The following is a 20695-nucleotide window of genomic DNA, read 5'->3' on the forward strand; positions in this document are numbered from 1 at the left end:
AGTATCATGTTTTTATGTTTTGTACAACAAAGAAAGTTATTTAGAGACTAAATTATTTGACGTCAGAAAGATGGCGGCGATGGTGCTAGCCGACGTGAACTCTAAATCATGGGATAAATCAGTAAAACATGACTTGTAAGAATGAAATCCTTGTGACAGTATATGCTTTCTTATAGAAACGAAAATATACAACATTTAAATTTCAAAATAAGCTCGGCATTCCGTGTATTTGCGGAGAATATTTAGAAAGCGAAAGTTGATCTTGTCCATGTGCAAAAGCCAAAACAATCAACACTGGACATCACTGACCAAAGATAATTTCTGATTTAGTGATGATATTGATATAATTTAGCAGTATATGAAACACGATATACCTCAAAGTCAGACAATAGAAGCACTTAAAACATATATCACTGCCTAGAAAAAGACAAAATAATTAGAAACAAGTAATTAAAATCTTTCTTAAAAAAATAGTGAAGACCATGGGCATGGCATGAGTTAGTCTGAGATTACTGTGATGTCCAACAGCTATTTTGCCAGACAAACTGGGGCCGTGGGATGTCGGAGCTCGTTCCATATCAAAAAGTGGATATTTGCCCGTCCAAAATAGATGCGCTGCTTCGTCACTTCTAGTGCCAACTAATGGCCTTGGAATCATATAAATAGGGTATCAATTTGTTCATTTTTCATTTATCTCTTCATTTATGTAAGTTTCATCTACCTGCCACCCTTTATTTTCTTACATTCAGACAGTTTTCGCAGTGACCCATCGTTTCAGACATTTTTATACGACCCCAAAAAAAATTTGGGATCGTATAAAGGTATGATGTCGTCGTCGTCCAAAGACACATTGGTTTCCGGATAATAACTTTAGTTTAAATAAATAGATCTTTATGAAATTTTTTCAGAAGGGTCAATACTGTGGATTCATTTATTTTCGTGGGTATCAATTTTCATGGATTGCTGAAAACTTGTATATTCGTGGATATTTGATTTCGTGGTTTTAATGATCTCTGTATACAAAGCCTATTTAAAGTATGTTTTTCGTCGAACATTTGATTTCGTGGTTCACCTGCACCCACGAAACCCACGAAAATTGGTACCCAACGAATAATAATGAATCCACAGTACCTCAAAAGGAAGGTTGTGATTGATTTTGGGGATGATAGTCCCAACTTTTAAGGAATTGGGGGCCAAAAGAGGCCCAAAACAAATATTCTTCTACTTTCAGGATAATTACTTGTGTACATGTATTTCAATTGCTCTGAAATTATACCACAATGTTTAAAACCACAAGTAAAAGGTCTGGATTCATTTTAGGGATTATGGGGCCAAAGTTTAGGAATTTTAAAGGGTCAAAACAAGAAATTTTCTAGTTTCCAGACAATAACTTGTGTGTAATTGTATGGTTCTCTCTGAAATTGTACCACAATGTACTATTTAACAAAGGGGAGGCTGGGATTAAGTTTTTGGTTAATCACCCAAAATATGTAGGAATTAGGGGCCAAAAAAGGGCCAAAAAGAAGCATGTTTCTAGTTTCCAAGCAATCATGACAAAACTTGTGTTTAAGTGTATGGATCTCTCTGAAATTGTACTGCACAAGGTTCAATACTTACAAAGGAAAGCATGGGATTGAGTTTAAGGTTTATTGCTCCAAGGGGGGTTTCAAAACAGGGGGGGGGGGGGGGGGGGTTACCATATTTTTAAGGGATTCCTTTTTTTCAAAATTTTCAAATTTTGAAAAGTTTTAAGAAGAATATTGTGCAATAGATTTGTTAGATCTTTGACCACATTAATTTTTTGACATAAACCTATATTATGTCAAAAATTTGATCACAATCCAAATTCAGACAGAATCAAGCTTGAATATTGTTACCAAATTTGCCCAAACTGTTCAGTGTTCGACCACACTGGGGTCGTATAATGCTGCGCCCTGCGGAGCACTTGGTTACTCTCATTTTCAAATGGTTGTCAAGTTACGTGAGACTTTATGACCCAGAGACGCAAATATGCAAATATTTATACTTTTTTCACCTCCTTTATAGGAGATCCGTATTTTTACATTTAGAAGCCAACCACAATAACAGTCGGAAGCTCTCAGACATTTAGATTACTTGCATCATAAATGAACGAGGTGTTAGATTATGGTCATTTGCATAAATCATCACTTTTTTCTCGTGGTCACGTGATAATCTTTGAAAGTGAAAGTCGAAATGCAGAAATTGATGGGTAACTGTGAAAACTGTTTAAATATGGAAAAAATAAAGGGTGGCAGGTAGGCGAAGCTTACATAAATGAAGTGATAAATGAAAAATGAACAAATCAAGACCTGATTTATATAATTCCAATGCCGTTAGTCGACACCAGAAGCGAAGTAGCAGCGCATCTATTTTGGACAGGCAAATATCCACTTTTTGAAATGGGACAAGCTCTGACGTCCCCATCTTGTCTGGCAAAACAGCCGTTGGACGTCAGAGTAATCTCGGACTAGGCATGAGGGTATTCCAATGTTATTTTGCAGCAGACATTTCTACCCACAAGACTTGCTTTTTTGACTTATTACCTAATGTAGTTTGTATAATTACGCAGATATTGTAAAGTGCAAATCAACATTCCCTATCACTTGTTATGCATACATTAATTTCAATAATAAATATTCTTACAGTGCATCCCTAACTCTGTTTAACTGACAAAATGTCAGACAAAAAGTCATTCGGTCAGACAGAATTTAAAAACATTTTTAGTTGAAAATATAGTCGAACGTGTACAAATGATGAAGAAAAAGTTTCTTTTTCAGTCAGAAAAAATTCTAAAACAGTTTGGCAGAGGGAGAATGATTACCTAGAACATAGATAATGATAGATAATGACATGAACATTTTTTATCGTAAGAAAAATATATACAGGGATTTTCCAACCTTCATTTTGGGTCCAAATTTTGGCCCCAACCCTAATCTCGTTAGCTGGTCTCACTCGCCAAAAATGTTCACATTGTGTCTCACGGCAGATATTTTACAATATCGATGTGGAGAAAACCCGATAATCTATACTTAAGGTGCAGGACATACTGCTTTTAATAATCAGAAATAGTTTAACATTGAAACTTATTACCTTATGATATTATAATGTATTAACATGATTAACTTCCAGCTTCCAACTATTAATATATTTTGAAATGCAATAATTTTCTTTCTGTTTCTTTGCAGCTTGAAACAATGTAAATCATTTGTAAATGATAACAAATTATGGACTCCAGGACCCAAGTCACTTAAGCAAGCTTTCTATGACTTGTGTTCAGTTGTATCTAAAGGCCATGTCAAACAGGAACAAGCTGTATCAGTATTAACAGATCTCTGCGTGAGTAATCCACCTTCATATCAGGTTTGAAAATACATAGGCTATAAGAAATAGAAAATAAGAAAAAAATTATATTTCTAAGGTCAATATTAAAGACTCAAACTGTAAACCAGTATCCTGAGGTTTGACCAATTATCCAATGTCTCATTAACAGATAGAAAAGACCTTTTATATCAAGTAAAAAACAGTTGGAGAATCAAACCATTAGAAAACCTTACAAAGGTTGAACCAATAACATTTTTGCGATAGTTTCAACCAATGAAATGTGATTTAGCTATCAGTATTTGCACAGTGGAATGATACTTATAATAAAACACATTTTTTTTTATGATTTCAGGATTTCAAGAAGGAGGTTCCATTATTACTTGTTGATGTCTTTTCTATATTTGGTAAGATTCTTTTAAAGTAGAAAAGCTACTGTTCAGTTAATTATTTGGGTACTGGTTACTGAATACACATTACATGTTACTGGTTACTGAATACACATTACATGTTACTGGTTACTGAATACACATTACATGGTACTGGTTACTGAATACACATTACATGTTACTGGTTACTGAATACACATTACATGGTACTGGTTACTGAATACACATTACATGTTACTGGTTACTGCATACACATTACATGTTACTGTTTACTGAATACACATTACATGGTACTGGTTACTGAATACACATTACATGTTACTGGTTACTGAATACACATTACATGTTACTGGTTACTGAATACACATTACATGTTACTGGTTACTGAATACACATTACATGTTACTGGTTACTGAATACACATTACATGTTACTGGTTACTGAATACACATTACATGGTACTGGTTACTGAATACACATTACATGGTACTGGTTACTGAATACACATTACATGGTACTGGTTACTGAATACACATTACATGGTACTGGTTACTGAATACACATTACATGTTACTGGTTACTGAATACACATTACATGTTTTATTTACAGATATAGAGACAACTTGTTCTGAGGATAAACAAGAAAGAGACAGATTTATCTCATTGGTATCAGCTATAGAGGTAAGAGTTATTTATGAATTACAAAGGGATTGATGCTTGTTTAAAAAAGGTATATACAAAGCTCCGCCTCATTATCATTAGATAACATGGGAAAGAGCATTCATTAACTGAAAATTACTGTAAGATCTTGGATGATCATATTACTCTATTAAATGTTTGACAAAGCATATTGATTACAAGGCAACCCAAAACAAAACTATCTTTTTGTTCTTTTTATTAGGTAATCTCAAAATCATGTATTTGGATGTTAATGTGACTTGTTTATTTCAGGGATTAATAGCACCAACAGTGTTTAAAGAACGACTGGATTTTGACACATTGGAAAATGTAGGCTTGATTTCCTCTAGACAGCAATATCAAGCCAAATATGTCAAAACAAAAACACGATTATTGTAAGTACAGCAGTGTTATATGGAGTAATGTACATTTATAATTAAAAAAATGTGTAAGGGTTCCGCGGAACCCAGTGTCTCACCTACTTTTGCTGTTAATCGCAGGCTAAACAAAAATGAGCAAATAACTAATAAGAATATTCCTCTGTATACTATCTTTTGATTGCAAGAAGCTTCTGACCAAGTTTGGTAAAAATCCACGATAGTTTATGAATCTAGTAAATGTTTTAAAAACTTTAACTGCAGACTGTATGTAATGTAAACTGGAAGAAAAACTATTAAAGTCCACTTATAAGTAAAATACGGAAAACAAGAACAAATTTTTAACAAATTTAATTATAGATACTAGCTTTAAATCATAAACAAGCTTACCAGTATGTCTAAGTATGATACAAAGCCAGGATATTTAAAAAAGTTATTAAAATTTTAAAATATTTAACCACAGAGGGAAAGTCATGTTTCCTGGAAGAAAAACTAAGTCCATTTATAAGTAAAATATGATAAAAAATGGTTTGTTTTTTTTTCACAAAATTTACTTCTGTATACTACCTTATGAACATAAACAAGCCTCAGGCCAAGTTTGGTAGAAATCGGGATAGTTTCAAGAAAGTTATTAAAATTTTAAAAACTTTAACCACAGAGTGAATATTTGTGGACACCAACGTTGACAGAATGTAGGATCGCTATGTCTTGCTTTTTCGACTAAAGTCGAAGGCTCGACAAAAAGAAAGAATTTATGGATTATCTATTAAACTAGTAACTTGACTTTTATGCACAAAGTTCTCAAATTTACTCAAATATCACAGCAGTAAGCACTTGAAGGCTTTATATTATATTAAACCACTGGACAGAAAGTTGTTAAACTTTGGTGACTGGTTTAAATCTATTAAAAATAACCTCCCTTTAGTTTATTATAAATTTTTGATAAAACATTGAGAAGTTATTGAACTTTATTCTTTGAATAAGCAACAACTGTATCATGCTCTCATGCTGCAGATTTTTATTTAGAATTTTGCATTTAATATTAAAAAAATTAATAAATGAAATGGTTAGAAATCTTGTCATTTAAAAGATGTTATTCTATGGTATTCTGAATTTTACCTTAAAGAGATTTGTTTTTTATGGTTGGATGCTATCTTCTTAAAAGATTTAATTGATTTGTAGTTACAAACAGATGAAATTTAATTTGCTGCGGGAAGAAAATGAAGGATATGCCAAACTTGTAGTGGAATTAAATCAGGAAATAACAGAAAAAATCACACCTTTACAAGTTATAGAAAATCTCAAATCACTGATTGGTAAGTTAAAGAGAAAAAATATCACCTTTACAAGTTATAGAAAATCTTAAATCACTGGTAGGTAAGTTATTAAATATTTATAGATTATCGTTGTTTATCTCAACGTGATTGATTTTCCTACTTGAGCCAGTATAGCAAAAGTGAGAAAAGCAATCAAGTTGACATGACCAATGATAATCGGCTTATGGCTATAAAACCTTTGACAGTGTTGTTAATTCCATTGACAATGGCATGTGCACCCTTATTTTCTAGCGATAATTTTTCATATCACTCTACTGTGCTGAGAACCGATCAGTCAGTAATATCAAAGGAAAAGGAGTAGGTTCAGTAAGACCCCATTTTGGCCCCAAAATATAGCAGTTTTGAAAAATTGTGAAAATGTAATCCTTTAGCTTTTTATTGGAAAGTAGAATGCTTCTGCTACACAAATATGGTCTGTTTTTGACAATACAATGCACATATATCGGGTACTAACATCTTTAAGTCATGCTAAATTACTGAAATCTTCACAATTTTAGCATTTTGGTTAAATTTTAGACGGTTTCCGTCTCAAATGAAAGTGGCCACATTCGTGTTCATTCATAATATTGAAATGTAAGTTGTATTTAATGATAATACATGACATATATAAAGGTTGAGGATGCACACGGATGCGGCCACTTTCATTTTTGACAAAAACCATCTGAAAAGTGACGATTTTTAGCATATTTGATAGATATTTCTTATTTTTGCTTGAATCGGAGGGTTTTTAATGACTTAATCAGCTAAAATCTTTCACATATACTAATTGAATCAACTGAAATAGACATTTAAGTGTTTAAAAAGTGTCCAAAATCTTTCGTTGGATGAACCTGAAATTTGAGGCCAAAATCGGCCCTTACCGGACCTACTCCTTTGGTTAAAAGGCAGTAAAAGGAATCCTCACAAGATTCTGAAGTTTGGGAGAAAATCAGTAACATCTGTTGGATGAAACAGAATTTTTATAACAGAATACTTGTTATACTGTGAATTCATTAACTTTCATGGGTACTAATTTTCGTGGATTAAGGACAAATTATAATGTATATACTTCAGTACTGTAGAAAGTATAATACAATCCAGAAAACTACTCCAGAGTTTGAAAAGTAAAATATTACCAATCTTATCATCTTTAATAGCTGCCTTGTTTTTGGAAAGTTTGCTATAGCTTGCTTTAGTTCCTTTCCTTAGGCGTCGGCCTCAACTTCACAATGTTCTGCACCCAAGATAATGTTGTACTAGTGTTCAAATTCTGATTCTTGGATAGTTTGAGTTGCTACTCTTTTGAAAAGATTACAGCTTGAATAAAAAAAGGAATGAATGTTCACCGACAATTCATATGAATTGAACTTCATTTTGAAAATAAGTATCACAAACACTACTTTGCGGATCGTCCATTGGCTGTAGAGAAAATCAAAAGAAATCTACGTGAGACAGCGTTTCATTCATGAATATTTCATGAATGAACATTTTCCCGCACTATTTTTTACTATGTACGATAGTTACAACAATTACTGTTTATTATTGAATAAGTAAAAGCCCGGGTGTATCGAAAGAGTCCGTTATGCGAGAACAAGTTGATATTTGACAAAGTTGTCGGATAATTGACAAGTGATAATGGTTCGATTTATTTTAACAATACACAGGTGAAAGAATATTAAATAATCGATAATTATATGGCTTTGTCTCACGCCAAGGACGAGTAAAAGTAAATACCGGCTTTAATAGAAAAGTGCATTGTTTTTGTCAAACTGACAATGATCTGAAAGTTTTGATGCCAAAAATCATTTGAAAACTTTTAATTCTGTTATTTAAATACTAGCTGTTTCACATTCCAATGTGGATATAAGGACTTTCACTCGTTCAGCATGCTCAAGTGGATCAAACTGACAACAGAAATACATTGTCTTAATGACAATTAGTATCATAGCATCCGTATAATTTAAAAGCAACCAAGTCATCATCTACTTCTTAGAATATTATAGTTCATGACAGAGATCAAGCTACAGACAACTGCTGTAGAAATTATCAAAATGATTTAATAACATTTGTCCATGTACATGATGTACTAGCAAAATTCTTAGTGCTTAAAAATGCAGTAGCGGATCCAAAACTTTTTATCCTAACGCTTTATTCCTGGGGCAGTATGATTCTTTTAGATTGACCTATATTTAACAATGTATCGTCCTTACACAGAGGCAATGATTACTGATACATCAATAAATGGCTTAAAACAAAAATCTCAAATGTCATTGCCTCAATGGTAATTACACAGCAGCAACTAAAATGTGTTACAGGGTTATACAGATCAACATTGTATGAATCTAGTGTATATAAACTTTTTATTCCTGAGGTCATTCTACTATTGTTATGCCCACACCATATTGGCTTTTATCCTGTTTTTTTCTGTAAGTATAATATGTTACAGGGTTATACATTAATGTACAAGTGTAATGTACGTCCCTTACTTGTACGTACGTCCATACATCCCAAAATTGATTTCTGTTCCGTCTTAATTACTTTAGTTTGTTTGAACCAAATTTTATGAGAAACTTATATGCAATGCTTATAACCACAAAACACAAGTCAAGTTTGAATTTTGTTGGCGTCACTTTTACCATTCTAGATGTAAAAGGGTGAAATTTTCAGTATATCCTATCAAGTATATATACCCTTATATATAAGTTTGACTTGTAGTTTTCTTTGGTTATACATTTATCAGGTGAACATAAAAACGGTCTTTAGATTTAGAAGTATAGATATATAAAACAAGAATGTGTCCATAGTACACACAAGCCCCATCTGCACTATCATGTTCTGTGTTCAGTGGACCGTGTCGGCGTGAAAATGGAGTAAAAACTCTAATTTGGCATTAAAATTAGAAAGATTATATCATAGGGAACATCGATAATACTAAAATAACGAGGTCCAATTTGTCAGCCGTCATGGGGTAAAAACGACAAATCAAAGAATTCAATTTTAAATATATCCAATATAGGACAATGGTGTTGATTAAAAATTACACCACTCCAGACCCTTTTGTTTTCCACATAATTAATATTGCCAATAATTAACAAGTTCCGGGTCGAATCCCGATACCAATAGTATATTCACCTGTTACCTATTACCTATTACCTTATCTGTACGTTTCTTATCTGACAGGCACACCACCAAACGGTGTATTTCGGATTTTGCTACATGTATATACACTGGTCATAATCACAGGGTTGACACTACTTAATTCAATCATTGTCAAATTGTTCCCTACTGTAGTATTTTAGTGTTTCCTGCAGCTTTTAAAAAGGGCAGGGTAATTGTTAGCTCAGAGGGCACATTAAGCGCGATGGACAACAATTTTAGGGCATTATTTAATATAAACAGGCAATTTCTATAAAATGGATTCATTTAAAACATACTAGTTTAATGCTATAAAATGGACATATACATCTGTAATCAATCATTAAAACAAATTGTTAAACAAGAAAAAGTGTTTAAAACATATATATGAAATATTTAAAACAATAAACACAAATAAAAACAAAATCAGTTCTTTAAAAATGTTTAAAAACAAGAAAGAACTATGTCGTATATATAAAAATATTGCTTTGGTCATATCAATTGTCATTGACAAATCCTCCTTTTAATCCCTAAAAACAGGTTGATACATTCCCTGATATCCAAATCATCTATTGATTTGGTATTTGCTGACACTAGAACAAGATTGTTTACAGTTGACACATTCAGTCTATTTCTGCGTTGTGAAACTGTCATTTGAACTTTAGAAAATATACGTTCCGTGCCTCTTTGGTGCTGAAAATAAATAAATTACACATAAAACAAGAACATCTTAAATACTCTGGAAGTTTTTTTTCATAAATTGTTCCTTTCTTAAATAAATCATGTTACAGTGACTTGACTGATAGTGTTGCTATCCAACAATTGCAATTCATTCAAAATTTTGACCAAATTGCAATTTGTTTTATTAAACCAAATTGTTCAACTGGTCAGAAATTTGAACAAATTGTTCAGTCAAAATGTGAAAGTGCAAGGTGATAAAATAAATCATACTTACAATCCTATAAGACTTTAACTCCACTGTGTTGATGTTATTTTTAAATTAGTTTATCAATCTGTATAGGTATATATAGCTATTACCATACTAAAGGTGAACTGTTTTATTTGTAATTGCTATAAAAATGTCCAAACTAAGCTTTTATATATTTTTTCTTTCAAAATGTATTCTATATTCATAAGAATCACACAGTATATGAATAAAAACATCATATTCAGTAAAATAATTTGTAAAATTGCAATATATTTGTAGGAAGGGGAGATAATCTTTTTTGGTTTCAAAAAGTCTTTATTCAAAAGAATAGTATTTAAGGTTATTTCCCCAAGGAAACTTATCAATAGCATATTGTTATTTCACATATCGTTTACTGAATATATGATGTATTATTTTAAATGATATATGATTCTGATAAATATAAAATCCTTTTCGAAAGAAAAACTATATAAAAGCTTAGTTTGGACATTTTTATAGCAATTCAAAATAAAATAGTTGACCTTTAGTATGGTAATGGCATATATGATATAATATATCAATACAGTGGAGTTAAAGGCTTATAGGATTGTAAGTATATTTTATTTTATCACCTTGCACTTTCACATTTTGACTGAACAATTTGTTCAAATTTTTGACCAGCTGAACAATTTGGATTAATAAAACAAATTGCAATTTGGTCAAAATTTTGAATGAGTTGCAATTGGTATAATTATATTATATCATATGTGTTATATTATAGCCATTACCATACTAAAGGTCAACTATTTTATTTTGAATTGCTATAAAAATTTCCAAACCAAGCTTTTATATAGTTTTTCTTTCGAAAAGGATTTTATATTTATAAGAATCATATATCATTTAAAATAATACATCATATATTCAGTAAACGATATGTGAAATAACAATATGCTATTGATAAGTTTCCTTTGGGAAATAACCTAAAATACTATTCTTTTGAATAAAGACTTTTTGAAACCAAAAAAGATTATCTCCCCTTCCTACAAATATATTGCAATTTTACAAATTAATTTACTGAATATGATGTTTTTATTCATATACTGTGTGATTCTTATGAATATAGAATACATTTTGAAAGAAAAACTATATAAAAGCTTAGTTTGGACATTTTTATAGCAATTACAAATAAAACAGTTCACCTTTAGTATGGTAATAGCTATATATAACTATACAGATTGATAAACTAATTTAAAAATAACATCAACACAGTGGAGTTAAAGTCTTATAGGATTGTAAGTATGATTTATTTTATCACCTTGCACTTTCACATTTTGACTGAACAATTTGTTCAAATTTCTGACCAGTTGAACAATTTGGTTTAATAAAACAAATTGCAATTTGGTCAAAATTTTGAATGAATTGCAATTGTTGGATAGAAACACTATCAGTCAAGTCACTGTAATTCAAATTAAAAACTGAAGAAGTAAATTTTAAAAAAGTAATTTGATGAAAAAATGAATTAATTGAAAGTAATTAATATCCCTTTGACAAAAGTTTATTTTTACCCCCAAACTAACACCGTTGCAAGTGCGTAACCATTTTGTAATAAAAATCTACAAACCTTTGAAAAAATGATAAAAGCTTTCTGCATTTTGCGGCCGGTTTCTCATTTTCTTCCTCACGTTTTCGCTTCATCCGATTTGTTGATGGCATGATTAGTATCTATATTCACTATTCAATCTATTGCAGTTTGCTAATCAGCTGATTAAGAAATCGATTACAAAATGGCGTCCTAGTGAACTTTTGTTTACGTTTGAAGGGAAATAACTCGAGCGGTATTCATAAAATATGTCTTTCAGTACCGGTTGTTAATTACGACGATAAAGGCATGGCGTCAGGAATTTCGACAAAATTAGGGCAGGGCGCCAAATTTTTTTCCCAAAAAGGGCAGGGCGTCGAGAAATTGCGGCAGGGCGCCATTACACGCCAAAACCACCTGTAGGAAACACTATATTTTAAGCAGTAAGACTTTCTAAGATGACAATACGAATACTAAGAATCGGGACTTAAAATAAGGCGTATAGGTACAGTTTTCAATTTGTTAGCGGGCATGACATAAAACAGCGAATCAAAGAATTCAACTTTATTTATAATTAAATTAATTAATATAGGACAATGCTGTTGATTAAAAAATACTCCATTCCAGGACCTTTTGTTTTCCAAATAATTAATATTACCAATAATTGATAAGTTCCAGGTCGATGGGTTCAAACAGAAAGATTTTGAACTGTGGATCTTAAAATCGGCATGACTTTATCAGATGACAATCACAATACTAAAATAAGGCTTACTCATAGTTATATATTTTAATTCAGTCACGGACCCGCGATATCACGGGTTTGTTCTAGTGTGTATTAAGTTTTAAATTGATTGGACTTCAACTTCATCAAAGACTACTTGACCAAAAACTTAAACCTGAATGGGACAGACAGACAGACGAACAGAAAGAAGGACGGTACAACGAAAGGATGCACAGACCAGAAAATATAATGCCCATAAATGGGGCATAAAAAGTGATTTTTGGAAATTGCTGGCGAGACAATGGTTTAGTTTGAAAAAATCAAAACTGTGATTTAATACATATTTGAAATAATACACGTCTATAACCTTTTTGAAATAATACACATATACGGTTGCAAACTTTCCCAAGGTGCTATCCAGCACTTTGATTAATTTTAGTGCTGTTTATCCATTTGAAATGTTATTTATTGAGTTTTAGTGTCTAAATATATAAGTACTAGACATTTATATGAGGATTTCTCTTATTTTTGTTTTATTTTCACATTTTCCGAGCAGTGCAAGAAAATTATTTCTCCTCACTAGTGAAATTTCTGTTCTCAGCAAATGATTGGTCAACAGTTTAATTTAAATATTTAAAAAACCTGGCAAGCCACACGCTTTTTGAAAATATTAAAATGAAACTCTTGAGTGTAGAAATATTGTAACACACTTGTTTTTGCAGTGATAAATCTATATATAATTATCAGGGATCAACCTACATGTAATACATATAGTATTAGCTCAATGTTTTCATATTTATTTTAGGATGCTTTGACCTTGACCCTAATCGTGTGTTGGATATATTGTTGGAAACGTTTGAGAATCGGCCAGAACATGATCAGTTTTACATTCCCATGTTTAGAGAGTATGTCAGTGAGCCGAAGACACTTTGTAACATCATGGGATTTAAGTTTAAATTCTATGCTGTAAGTAAATTTAACACGGGAAATAAATGATGTCTAGAGGATTGATACATTTTGTCTTGGAACATTTTTATACGATCAACTTGAATAATATTGAAATAAAGTTTACATTACTTAAAGGATAGAGGTCTTCATTTCTTATTTTAATTTCATCAAGATCTTTCTTAATTTTATTATAAAAAAAACCACATCAAAAGTAGAGTTTTGAAATTGATATTAATTAATCAACATTTTGTGTAGTCGTATATTTTATTTTATAGTCAGAAGAAACTCCACAGTCTCTGTATAAGATGGCAGCTGTTTTATTGGAAAATGGATTGGTTGATTTGGACTTACTTTATCCACATGTAAGTATACATTCTATTCATCCAACATTTACCTTGAGGTAGAATCTTTGACTATCAGATTTTAGTTTAAAAAAAAAAAACCATTTAGAGACTTAATGTACCTATTGGTTGTCTAAGATGGTCTTATATCCCCACTCAAACCCCATACTCTGTGATATATAATAGTTATTATCAAAATTATATATGTACATCTTTAAATTGTGAATATATGTACAATATCTTTTACTAAGGCTAGAGACAAATGTATTATGATGACTTTTCAATACTTTGTCAGTTTATTTTTTACTGAAGTATACAAATCAATTAATATGCTGTCCAAAGTAAACAAAACTATTTTAACATATTAAATATTTATTAGATATGAATAACAAAAGGGTTTATGTATTGACCATAAACACACTTTTAGATTTTTTTCACTGTAACCAGAATGTAATCATAAAGTAATCAGGATTACAGGGTATTTTGAAAAGTAATTGATTAAATTAAATTACATGTAATCAGATTTTTGGCTGATTAATGATTACAATGATTACTTGAAAATTGTAATCAATTACAGCTGATTAACGATTACAATTACAATTACCCCAAGTCTGACTCTGTCAATCTTTTATGAATTCCTTTTAGAAAGTAACAATATATATGTTCCAGACCATATGAGTATTTGGACCGTACGCGTACGGTCCGGACCGTATACGTATACTCGTACGGTCGGACCGTATGAGTATACGCGTATGGTCCAGTACGAGCAGACCATACATGTTATTGGATCATATGAGTTGAATTAAAACAAACATCAATTACAATCTTTATTTTTAGTTTTATAAATTGTTATCATTACAATTAGATGGATAAAATGAACAAATGAACAATAAATATTTGTTTAATTGTATATCTGAATCCTATTTTGGTACTCTCGCCCAAGGTGACACTTACTACCACAAGTAATGTAATATGTTTTACATTTACATGTTTGCAGTTCATTCATGTTCCTTTGCATTTGCATTTTTTTGTAAAGTTTCTAATATTCTAAAACAATTGTCCTCCCACATTATGTTTACTTCCGATATCGTCAATTTCAATGATCATAATTCAATTAATGTATTACTGATCGACATGCTAAAACAAGATATTAACAGATTTAATTAGCGTGAATTTTTTAAATAGTTAAAAAATGAAGTTTTTATTTCAATTAAAATTATGATACAATTGAACTTTTCTATATTAATTTGAGAGTTAAGTTATGTTGAGCTGTTACATGCATTTGTAACTTATAAACTTAAGCAACTTCTTAATGATATTAATCCGACCTTACGCGTACGGTCCGACCGTATGAGTATTTTGAAAAAGTACGCATACGGTCCAGACCGTACGCGTACGGTCCAAATACTCATACGGTCTGGAACATATACATCATCAAGCTTCATATAATTAAACTGCATTATACTAACAGATAACTTTTCTGTTTATTTAATATCACTTCCTGTTTTCAAAAACCTTAAATCTTTCAATTTTCATGCTCATATATAATGTTTTGTCTAATTTAGTTGACAGCATTGAACAAGGGTATAATAAGAAATAGTTAACAAAACTGACATGGAATGTAGTCTGTAAAATGATTATTGTTCTTATACATTGTTCCTGTACATATTTCTCAATTTTAAGCCTGCCATGCATGTATTGTAGACTTTTTCAAATGCGTATGTATTTAAAGTAATTCTATGTTAAGAATTCAGTGAACAAGACAAAAAAAAAAATCACAAACAAACATGATCAGAATCACAAGTTGACAATAAAATCCTATAGTATATAAAATAAAGCATTTGCTTCTGCATTTACTTTCTGTAATGAATTAATGAGATATTTGGTGATTATAGTATAAAAAACTGATGACATGGAAGATGACACCTTCCATTGTAACCAGTTTATATAGTTATGATTATAAACATTTAAATTTTTTAAAGCTTTCCCCAGCAGACAGTAAGATTTGGGAATATCATGAGAAAGATGTGAACAATGCCAAAGCTCATGCCAGGAAGCTGAACATTGTATCGTTAGCTGATAAAGCTGAGGATAAAAAGACAGATGAAGAGGCTATGATAGATGTGGTAAGGTTGAATTATCATTACTGGAATAAAAGTATTTATTACATTACTTTTGTACATTTATCTGTCACATAAATTTATCATATTATCTTCTCAAAGTACAAACCAGAACTTCTGGAAATTTGGTAACATAATTCTTGTGAGCATGATATACCGTGTGATAGATATAGGAAGATGTGGTGTGAGTGCCAATGAGACAACTCATCCAAATAACAATTTTTAAAAAGTAAACGATTATAGGTCAATGTACGGGCTTCAACACGGAGCCTTGGCTCACACCTAACAACAAGCTATAAAGGGCCCCAAAATTACTAGTGTAAAACCATTCAAACCGGAAAACCAACAGTCTAATCTATATAAAAAAAATGTATGTTTTATCAATTTCCAGTTATTGAATACTGGCTATGTGAGAAATTTTCTCATGAAATACAATTCAGAGCTTTTTGAAAATTGTTATCACCTTCAAGTAAGCATGCTATTTTGTAGAACACATATATATTTACATACAATGCTCATCAACTTTTTGTTTACCAAATTCTTGTATGTTCTCACTCAAATTTTATTTGTTTATATGAGCATCAGGTTTACAATTTAGATAACAATGGATTGATGAAAATTAAGTTAAAGGTAAAATGATGACAATTGCATAAGTTTGAATATTGACAAAGATGCTTATAAAAACTAGTTTCTATGCTAGATTGCATATGAAATGTCATGAGGGTAATAAAATTAACCCATAATTTAGAAGAGTTAAAAACGCTGTCAATATGTAAATCTCACTTCTTTACATATAAATGAGAAAAATTTATTACAAAAACATTTTACAGAATTCCCCCAAATTGATGTGTATGGTACAGAAAGACAAATCTTCTGTTTACAGATAATTCAAATTCTTGTCAACTAATATTTGAAGAAGAATTAAAAAAAAAATTACAAAGAGAAAATAAACCTTGCTATTTATAAGTCTTTAGAAAAGAACATGTGTTGACTTCATTCTATTTAATTTGTTTAGCATCAGACCAATCAGAAGTTAGGATTATGTGGAGAGTTACTACAGTTTGGATGTTGGAGTAGTGTGAAGCAGATTCTAGACAGATTACCAGAGTTCTTTGCCACATCATATAGACCTGTTACTATGAAGCTATGTGAAACTGTCCATAAGATGATGGAATCTTTCTATAGAGAGTATGTTTCCATGCATTAAGGTGGTACCTAACACTACAGGGAGATAACTCTGTAAAGTCAGCTAAACGTTTTAATTACATTGTGTTGTAAAAGGAATATTAATTTTCTCAATGATCAAAACTGGTGTTTGTCAAATTGCTATATAACCAGTGTAATTTTTCTGACAAAATGGTTGGTTCAAAAAATTAAAAATTTTTATATTTTTATTTAAGTCTCAAAGTAAATACTTTGACAAAATTTTATGAAAATTAAACAAGCCAAATTAATTTTAGTGAAAGTGTGGGGTACCACTTTAAATACCTCATCAGTATTACATTTGCTTTGTTCCTTCTATTTTCATATTTACTGTTGGTTCAATCCTATTTTTTGCAGCTATTGATTAAGCAGCCATCATTCAATCAATAAATCCAGTTTGATCAATGATCTAGTAAAGGTTAATTTGGTCACAATTTACTACTTGTTAAAAAATATGAAAGATTTATTTGTTACATAAAAAGGTGCACAATATAAACCAAATAAAGTCATAAAACCTAACCTGATATCCTAATCAATTATCTCAGGAAAAGAATAGGAACCAATTTTTCAGCATATGTATTTTGCATGGAGTTGGTCGTCTGCAGGCAGTATTGATTTCCATGTGAAGATTATATTTATCATTAATTTGTGATATATATGTATAGAATACAAATTAAAAATAACTTGTGTGTACTGTAATGATCTGATTGTTTAATGAATATAGTTTTCACTTTTAAGAATTTCAGAGAAAAGGAGACAAATAATGGATCTTATACTTATCTTTTGTTTTCATTTCAGAAATTGTGGCATTCCTAAGAAGATATTAAAAGGAAAAATAAAACAAGACAAGAAGGTTCCACAAGTGACTTCTTACAGAGAGTTGCACTTACAAGTGTTTTCTATTTTACGTTATTTGGGCCCATACACAGCATATGACCCAGTTCTTATTTCCAAGATAATCAGACTTGGAAAGACATTTATGTCAAAGGTAAGATGTTATGTATTTGAACATCACTGGACGTTAAGCAACCAACAATTAACACATATTTAAAAATGGTCATTTGAAATCAATTTAAGATGTAGAAAAACTAGAAATCACCAATAAAATTGAGAATGGAAATAGGGGATGGGTCAAAGAGACGACAAACCTACTATAGAGCAGTAAACAGCCAAGGCCACCAATGGGTCTTCAATACAGCGAAAAAAAGAACTATCTTTAAAAAAGATATCCAACGTATTTAAATTTGAGTATGTATTTAAAACTATCATTTCGATAACCTTCAGCAGCACAAAGATACCATCTAAATAACGTTTTCTCTGTTTGTGTTCAGTATTCTCGGTCCTCGTATCTTTCTGTTTACATTCACCAAAACCCTGCGGAAATCTCACATACTTAGGTGCGTTCTAAAAGTCATGTACGTTCGTACAACAAAGTTTACATTAAACATTATATAATTGTCCCGAATAAACAGCTGTCACAGATGCAAAGAGCTATTGGAGAAACAATTATTTTAATAAAAATATAAATCTTTGTAAGATCTAGTTCAAATATTTATAGTTTTTCACTTGCTTTCCATCACGATATAATTAACGAGACGTTTTTTCAAACACAACCAAATCACCCACCATGACAGCATTTTGTCCAATCACAGAAAGGATTTACAAGCATGTGTATTCTGTTGCCATAGTTAAGCGTTCTTAAGTTCAAAGGGCACAAACCGAAATTATACTGACTACGTCGGAAAAAGTTCAGCATGATAGTAAGAAATTCTATTTTTATTACAGAGACAGGATGGAGGCATTACACCAGGAAATGTTGGTTTAAAAATTATGATATTGTTTTGTTATTTTATTACAGAGACAGGATGGAGGCATTACACAAGAAAATGTTGGTTTACTAATTATGATATTATTTTGTTATTTGGTTACACAGACAGGATCTGGATGGAGGCATTACACCAGAGGGTGTGTGTTTATTTGACATATTTATAACATCTTTGTTGTTATTTTGTTACAGAGACATGATAGAGGCATTACACCAGAGGATGATATAGCTTACTATGGCTTCCTCAATATGTTGGTTCACTTGACTTATTTATAACATATCTTTGTTACTTTGTTGCAGAGACAGGATGGAGGCATTACCCCAGAGGATGATATAGCTTATTATGGCTTCCTCAACATGTTGGATGAAGTACTCCTACCTAGTATGTCTGTGCTGGCCAACAATTGTTGTTTGTCCGAGGAGTTATGGTCATTTCTCAAATTATATCCGTATGAACTCAGGTAAATTATTACTGTTTACAATAAGTGCATTGGAATTCCCTTTTCTTTATTCTTGGAAATGATTTAATTTCAAGTTCAGCTTTCAATTTTCTAATAATATTGCTTTTATGTTCTAATCTGAATCAGAATCTCAATAGAATCATTTTTGAATACATACAGAACAATTTATCTAAATGACCATTAAAAGTATAGTAAAAACTTGTTTAAGAGCATCCTATTTGAATACTAGCAGTGTTTCAGAAATAATTGATAATAACATTAACGGTACCAATTTTTTCTGCACCAGATGCACATTTCGACAATACATGTCTCTTCAGTGATGCTCGTGGCCAAAATATGTAAAATCCAAAGCTTATATAAAAGATGAAGAGCTATAATCTAAAAGTTCCAAAAAGTATAGCCAAATCCGTGAAAGGAATCAGAGCTTTGCTTTGATAATATAGACAGAATGTTTTGACCATATTTTCCATATTGATCATATACATGATTTTACTTTATCTACAGGTATAGATTGTATGGAAACTGGAAGAATGATACATACAGTCAGCATTCTAAGTTAATCTGTATCCGAGCTGATTGTTTGGAGAAAGCTAAATATATCATGAAGTAAGTTCTAAAAACATATATAGAGGCCACATAATATTATACTTCCCTTCAAAATTGGTATTGGAGCTTAAACATTTACAAATCAAAAGACAGACTTACAAAATCAATTGTTTGATTAACCAAATGAATTAAAAACTTACCTATATTTTATTATTAATGCGTATGTGTGATTTTCTTGTCAGCTGACTGCATCTGTTTGGTTGCAGTAGCATGTTGGTCTGGAGTACAGAAGGTTGTGGGTTTTAACAAGTTCTGGTTCAAACCAAGGACTTTAAAGTTATATTTGCTGCTTGTCTGCTAAGAACTCAGTATAAAGAAGTAAGATCCAGGACTGCAAAATGTATTCTCCAGTGTAGCCTTAGTTGAACCTAGTTAATTTATTTAAATCACAGAAAGTTATTTGAATTGTTGTTGATATTATTTACACATACATATTGTCAAAAAAGATTCTGACAACTTTAAACTGAATTATTACCTTGTATTCCCCTAATTGATGGACAATTTTTGTAGACGCTTGTCAAAGGAGAATGTGAAACCATCAGGAAGACAGCTTGGGAAACTGAGCCACAGTAATCCTGGTGTATTGTTTGAATATGTAAGTAAATAGATCAGTGATTTTTGGACTGCTCTATTTTAAAATAACAATCTTTTTGAGATTGTCATAAATTGATGTTTTGTGAATAAAGGAACAAATAAGCAGAAAAAACTGAAGGGTCCATGTGCTTGTTTTTTCGAGATATGAGCCAATGA

At 31.2% G+C, this 20695-nt stretch overlaps 1 protein-coding gene across 3 annotated transcripts in view; it reads left to right on the top strand.

The window, feature by feature from the left end:
- Positions 1-58: 58 nt before the first annotated feature.
- LOC143042481 (THO complex subunit 2-like) overlaps positions 59-20695 on the top strand; it is a 65330-nt gene continuing 44693 nt past the window's right edge. For all 3 annotated transcript variants that reach the window (XM_076214787.1, XM_076214789.1, XM_076214788.1), the window contains exons 1-14: positions 59-135; positions 3207-3357; positions 3695-3746; positions 4339-4409; positions 4680-4801; positions 5966-6099; positions 13247-13407; positions 13665-13751; positions 15713-15856; positions 16866-17038; positions 17852-18041; positions 19179-19339; positions 19844-19945; positions 20456-20540. In XM_076214787.1, the coding sequence (XP_076070902.1) occupies positions 71-135; positions 3207-3357; positions 3695-3746; positions 4339-4409; positions 4680-4801; positions 5966-6099; positions 13247-13407; positions 13665-13751; positions 15713-15856; positions 16866-17038; positions 17852-18041; positions 19179-19339; positions 19844-19945; positions 20456-20540 (1698 nt within the window). In that variant the 5' untranslated portion in view covers positions 59-70. The remainder of the gene's footprint in view (positions 136-3206; positions 3358-3694; positions 3747-4338; positions 4410-4679; positions 4802-5965; positions 6100-13246; positions 13408-13664; positions 13752-15712; positions 15857-16865; positions 17039-17851; positions 18042-19178; positions 19340-19843; positions 19946-20455; positions 20541-20695) is intronic.

Source organism: Mytilus galloprovincialis, chromosome 8 (assembly GCF_965363235.1).
Source record: "Mytilus galloprovincialis chromosome 8, xbMytGall1.hap1.1, whole genome shotgun sequence".
In the NCBI taxonomy this organism is placed as follows: domain Eukaryota; kingdom Metazoa; phylum Mollusca; class Bivalvia; order Mytilida; family Mytilidae; genus Mytilus; species Mytilus galloprovincialis.